The sequence below is a fragment of the Limulus polyphemus genome, unplaced genomic scaffold, assembly GCF_000517525.1.
Source record: "Limulus polyphemus unplaced genomic scaffold, Limulus_polyphemus-2.1.2 Scaffold1757, whole genome shotgun sequence".
In the NCBI taxonomy this organism is placed as follows: Eukaryota; Metazoa; Arthropoda; class Merostomata; order Xiphosura; family Limulidae; genus Limulus; species Limulus polyphemus.
In genome coordinates, this window is record NW_013667367.1 from 131,689 (window position 1) to 137,745 (window position 6,057).

At 35.6% G+C, this 6,057-nt stretch overlaps 1 protein-coding gene across 3 annotated transcripts in view; it reads right to left on the bottom strand.

The window, feature by feature from the left end:
• Nucleotides 1-3,537: 3,537 nt before the first annotated feature.
• Nucleotides 3,538-6,057, bottom strand: part of LOC106464843 — a 26,267-nt gene continuing 23,747 nt past the window's right edge. For 2 of the 3 annotated variants that reach the window (XM_022392640.1, XM_022392638.1), the window contains 2 exons: nucleotides 5,582-5,732; nucleotides 3,538-4,322 (listed from right to left, as the gene is read on the bottom strand). In XM_022392640.1, coding sequence (XP_022248348.1) covers nucleotides 4,052-4,322; nucleotides 5,582-5,732 — 422 coding nt within the window. In that variant the 3' untranslated portion in view covers nucleotides 3,538-4,051. The remainder of the gene's footprint in view (nucleotides 4,323-5,581; nucleotides 5,733-6,057) is intronic. The other variant, XM_022392641.1, reaches the window with a different exon arrangement.

Sequence of the window (6,057 nt, forward strand, 5' to 3'; positions counted from 1 at the left end):
TGGTGGGCAGAGCACAGATAGCCCATTGTGTAGCTTTTTGCTTAATTACGAACAAACGGTATCAAATAAAGATTGTTGCACTTAACCTAAAAAAACAAAAAAAAACTTGTTCTCTCTATAGTATTGCTTGTTCAACACAAAACTCAGTCAAGTATTCACATTCAGACCACTCTGCAAATTTCTGTTATTAGCTGGCCTATCCGATAGTTTCGTGGAAACTAGTTTACCTAAGAATACCAAATGTGGATAGCATAAGGAAATTCTAACTAATATAGTTTACAGCCGAAAATTTTGCTAACAGCGATGGTACTCAACTGAGGGAAAAATGCTTTGTAATCTTCATAAATACGTTATTTTCTTATTGCAAAGCTACACAATAGGTTATCTGCAATCCGTCCTCCGTGAGAACTCAAACACCGGATTTAAGTATTAAAAGTCTGTAAAACTTTTATAAATAATAACGTAAGAAACGTATATTATATTAACTACAATAATTAACAATATCGAGTTTTAGTTTCGATCTAAGTAGGTAGCTTGTTGTAGGTGCCGTGAAACCTTATAAGTGTAGTGAGTATTTGTATAGTAAGCCTAAAGTAAAGATGTAGTGCGGGATCACCTAGCCTAGGCTTTTCTATATATCAGAAGTTGTTAATCTAACTGATTTGTACAAATAATTACTCTATGAATACGCCACGAATTCATTTAATAAATTATCTTAATTTTCATTGGCTCACAAAGGAATTTACTGACGTTTGACTGCCTCGACTGCACTTTTCTGCCTCTTTGTTGGTCAAACTTGATTACGCAAAATATATTTATTTCAGTTAGCTATGAAATGTGAGGTTAGGTGAGGGTGGGGTTGTAGTACTTGCCCCGTCATTTTTGAGGAACTATACGCTAGTTATATATAAGAGATCCTAATAAAATATTTCTATCACATACAAAATATTCCTATCCAGCCAGAAATGATGTCTAAATTACTTTAATATTTATAACAAGACATTGCCATATGTTTAAATAGTTTGTTTGTTTGTTTTGAATTTCGCGCAAAGCTACACGAGGGTTATCTGCGCTAGCCGTCCCTAATTTAGCAGTGTAAGACTAGAGGGAAGGCAGCTAGTCATCACCACCCACCGCCAACTCTTGGGCTACTCTTTTACCAACGAATAGTGGGATTGACCATCACATTATAACGCCCCCACGGCTGAAAGGGCGAGCATGTTTGGTGTGACGGGGATTCGAACCAGCGACCCTCAGATTGCGAGTCGAGTGCCTTAACCACCTGGCCATGCCGGGCCTGTTTAAATAGACTAGAACATTAAAAGCCCTGCTAATATCGTGAAACGTAATAGACTGCACTCTGGGAATACGTTTAATCATCTTGACGTACTATTACAGTTAATACTCAGCGAATTACCCTGTTCTAGTGAAATGCATAACGTATGTATGTGCTTACATTTCCAACATAAAGGGCAAATCAAAAATAACTAGATATTTATTTATAGAAATAAGTACTTTTAATAATAATGCACTTTCATTGACATAAATATTTAATGGGAAATGTGTATAACGTATTATAGACTTAATATATGTGCGAAATTCTTTTTCACATTTACTTATCTCCACATAGCCGCTCATTACTTCATCGTGTTCGTGAAAGCAAGTATCCGTTGTCATGAATAAATACTCAAAACGTGATTCAATTAAATACACTTACTAAACAACCTGTAAAATCACCAGTATGCGGGATTTAGACCCATCCACCCATACTTACACATGAAATCGAACTGAATCAGATAAGTATTGCGTCCAGTCGATGTATCTGTTGTCTTTTTTTAGCAATGTGCTAACTGCGCTCTGTCCAACACGGAAGATCGAAACGAGCATTTTAGCGTTGACCCACTGGGTTTCAATGAAATAAACATCGTAATTCACTCTGCCGGTGTGGAAAAGTTTCATCCGGATATGCATTGCTATTTCGATTTATCAAAAAAACAAAACAAAAAACAATAACTTTTTTTTTTTTGCTTCCGATACGCTGGAAACTATAGAAAGTAAAAACATTTTTTTTTGAAGTAAATCTGAGACAGTCTGTGCTTCCGATAAATAAATACAACTAGGGAAATAAATATTTATGTGGAAAGAAAAAATTCTGTCTATGGAGCCTTTCTAGAATCCACTCTTAATCAACATTACAGCGGATTATTCAGTTTGATTCTTTTGAATTTCGCGCAAAGCTACACGAGGACTATTTGCGCTAGCCGTCCCTAATTTAGTAGTGTAAGACTAGAGGGAAAGCAGCTAGTCATCACCACCCACCGCCAACTCTTGGGCTACTCGTTTACCAACGAATAGTAGGATTGACCGTCACATTATAACGCCTCCACGGCTGAAAGGACGAACGTGTTTGGTGGGACAGGGATTTGAACCCGCGATCCTCAGATTGCGAGTCGAGTTCCCTAACCACCTGGTCATGCCGGGCCTATTCAGTTTGAAATAAGACGCATCTCGAGTAACGATATTGAGTCTGTCAAGTACGATGTTAGAATGAAAAGCATTACTTTTACATAAAAGTATAAAATCTAGTGCGAAGAAATGTTAGAGCTACTTCTTCAACTTTCACATATTAAACAATAGGGATACACACCTATTTATACCCTTCTTTCATCTGTGGTAGTAAATGGGCGTAGTGTTAAAATGTGTACCAAGTATTGTACTATAACACAATCAAAAAACACATTACATCACTGCATTTCTGTGTTAACGTTTAGCATAAATTTCACGAAACTAATCAAATTTTGCTCAAGGGTTTTGTACAATTATACGTTAAATATTTTCAAACTTTACATTTCAAGATGTCGCGTTTTATTTGTGTTTACACAACTTTGATTACACGATCAATTAATTAACTGTTCCGTATTCAGTAGGACTTTATTAACGTACTTTTAAGAATGGTGAAATCCCCCACAGTATATAAGTGTAAACAAAATACAAACTTTAGGCAATTGTTTATATATAAAATTAGCACAATAATTTATGACATACAAATCAACTGTGCAAATTAAGTGCTAATATTATTAATCTCAGAATTCGGCGTTTTTAAAATTAATTGAACTGCAGTTTTTTTACCAGTTTGACACAGACACACAGCGCATTAAATCGACTATGAGAGATTATAACCACCTTTCTTAACTATAGTACCGAAGTAGGTGTGTAGTCATAGTGTTCATAATAGGTTTGTTACAAAGGGAACCTGTATAATCAAAAAAAGCTTACCAATAATTTGTAACCTAGCATTTAAAATTAGTTCTTACATGGACATGTACAGTCATAGAAACAAGTTCATAATCGATAATATAATAACTTCAGAGTAATTCTAGATTAATATATCAAATTGCATCTTGTACAATAGTTATTCAAATTAGGTACGTGAATGACAGTAAAATAGTTGTTGTTATATAGGGGTATACAGAGTTTACTTATCATTTGCATAAAATCAGAAAATGGGAATGAAAGAGACAAAAAACGAAGTTCCTGAAAAAAAAGAGACTTTATTTGAGAAAAATGATGACCAGATCAGATCGTAAGATGAAATAGGCACTGTTACGTCACCACACGTTCACAACGTTATCTACATATTTACATAATATGATTACTGCACATACACTTTAGAACAGTTAATAATATTTGTTCATTGTTCATCTCGTAAATACTCCCATCATCAGAATCACTTGCGCATAATATAAGCAGAAAGCAATGAAGTTCGAAACAATTGGGATCAGCAAAAATGTGATAAAATTGTTCGCTAATAATGTTTTTTTTTGTTTATTACAGTTCAACACATAGTAGTTTTGATATATTATTTTCATGTTTTGATACACCACTGCACATAGCACGTATAAACAACACATCTTCAGCGATGGTCCAATATCATAACTAATAGAAAGCTCTCGCCAAAGGAGTTTATAATATGCTGTCTTTTCTCTGTATTTACATAGCGTTAGAGGCTTATAAGTAAATATCACGATTAACACCAAACGGATAACTATCTTTATCTTAATGTTACGGTTTCGATGCCCAGAATATCTCTAATATTGTTGTCCAGTTGTACTACGTCAATGGTTGTGCTCCCATCAGTGGCTACGTCTTCTAAAAGGCTGTCCAATCGTGTGCCTGTCAAAAGTTGGCTGCAGGTGGCGCTGGTTTCAATTTCATGTTTGGGAACAGGAAATATTTCGATGTAGCTGTGAACGAACTTAAATTTCTCCTTGGTGTAGTTAATTTGGTTTAACACGTCGGCAAGACGGAGACAGTTACATATCCTAAAAAGGGACAAATATATGTTGATCCTGCTTACAGCGTGCACTTTTTATGTTTTATCATTTGTTCAGAACACAAGAAAACATCAAAACGATACTGTTTCTATAACGTTAAAATCTGAAGTATCCAAATATGTATTCTATGTTTACGTCTAACCAATTTCTGTTCAATTTGTGTTAAAGAACTGATCTATTTACGATAATTATATTCTATAATATTGTAGAAATGTTTATCTAAGGATTAAGCAAAAACATAGGCGAAGGATTTCTTACACCGTTTTGTTTTCATGAGTTCTCTATAAGAACATCAACAAATTTTGCATGGAGAAAGAAATGTATTGTAAAACGAAAACAGAAAGGAAATAATAACTTTTTTCACTCATATGAACATGCAGGGCGTAAAAACATTACGGCAAACAAACCTTTTGAAATCTGTTTATGTATAAGGGTGTTCTCACTACACACTATACAAAGTCAGAATCGAGATGTATTTGATCTCCACTGATTAATGAAGCTGGTATTGTTATTAAGGTTTATTCTCAATGGAAACCCTCAAATGCACGTATTAGCACTTTTGTAGTAGAGTTGAGAACTTTAATTTACTGCAACTGCATGTTGAATGAAAAGGGGACGGCGTTTCGACTTCTATACTAAAGCCTTTTGTAGGTGTCGACCCTGAAGAAGGCCTCAGTATAGAAGCCAAACGTTGACCCTTTTCATTCCACATGCAGTAAGTAGTCCATTAAAGTTTCCAAACCTACTATGAATACTCCGCCAAAGTTCTACTGAAACAATAGCACTTCTGTAGTCATATTATTAAATATTTGGTGGGGGAAGGGGGTGCACGTGTGCATAAATAGCAAAGTTTCTGTGTTGCGTTTATAGATTTACAATAAAAAAAAACATTATAATATGCTAGAACCTGCCACATTTATGGTAACTGATATTGAAAACACGCGTATTTTGATCGAATGCACAAGTTTTGTATGCAGCAAATTACGCTAAAGTTTGATTTTCATATGATTATCAAAAAAGGTTATGTTAAAGCTAAATGCTCACAAGCACATGCACAAATAGTGAATGTTAGTTCTTTCTTATTCACGCGCTGATAAATCTTTAACAACTCGTTTTAGCTTATCTTCTTTTAACCAAAAGTATCGCGACATAAACAGTTTATTCCAGTGGGCCTACACAGCACGGTTAATTAAAACAAACCGCGTTGTTGGGACCATCACCGGCAGAAGCATTTTTGGCGTACTTACGCCTTGCTGTTGTTGCCAGGCAATTGCAGGCGGAAAGTCGGGAGGTGAGGGGTGTCGCTCACCTCGAACAGGAAGTCATCGTTCTCCTCGCTCTCATTCTCAGAGTCTAAAGGAAGTCCTTCCCAAACGTCGTAGCCTGTCTCTTCAGTATCTGAAAGATAAAAGATCGATTGATTATCACTGAGAATCACACTCACTATTGGTAACAGATTTATAGTAGACAACAGGACATCCAAAGCTGTAATGCAGACTTATTTCTACTTACAGAATCTACTTACTTTCGATACTATTTTAATACATCTATGCAGACATCAAGGCCCAAAAACAGACAAATAAAACTAGGAGGCTAATTATTTTGTGTTTGTTTGTTTTGAATTTCGCGCAAAGCTACACGAGGGCTGTCTGCACTAGCCGTCCCTAATTTACAGAGTAAAACTACAGGGAAGGCAGCTAGTCATCACCACCCACCGGCAACT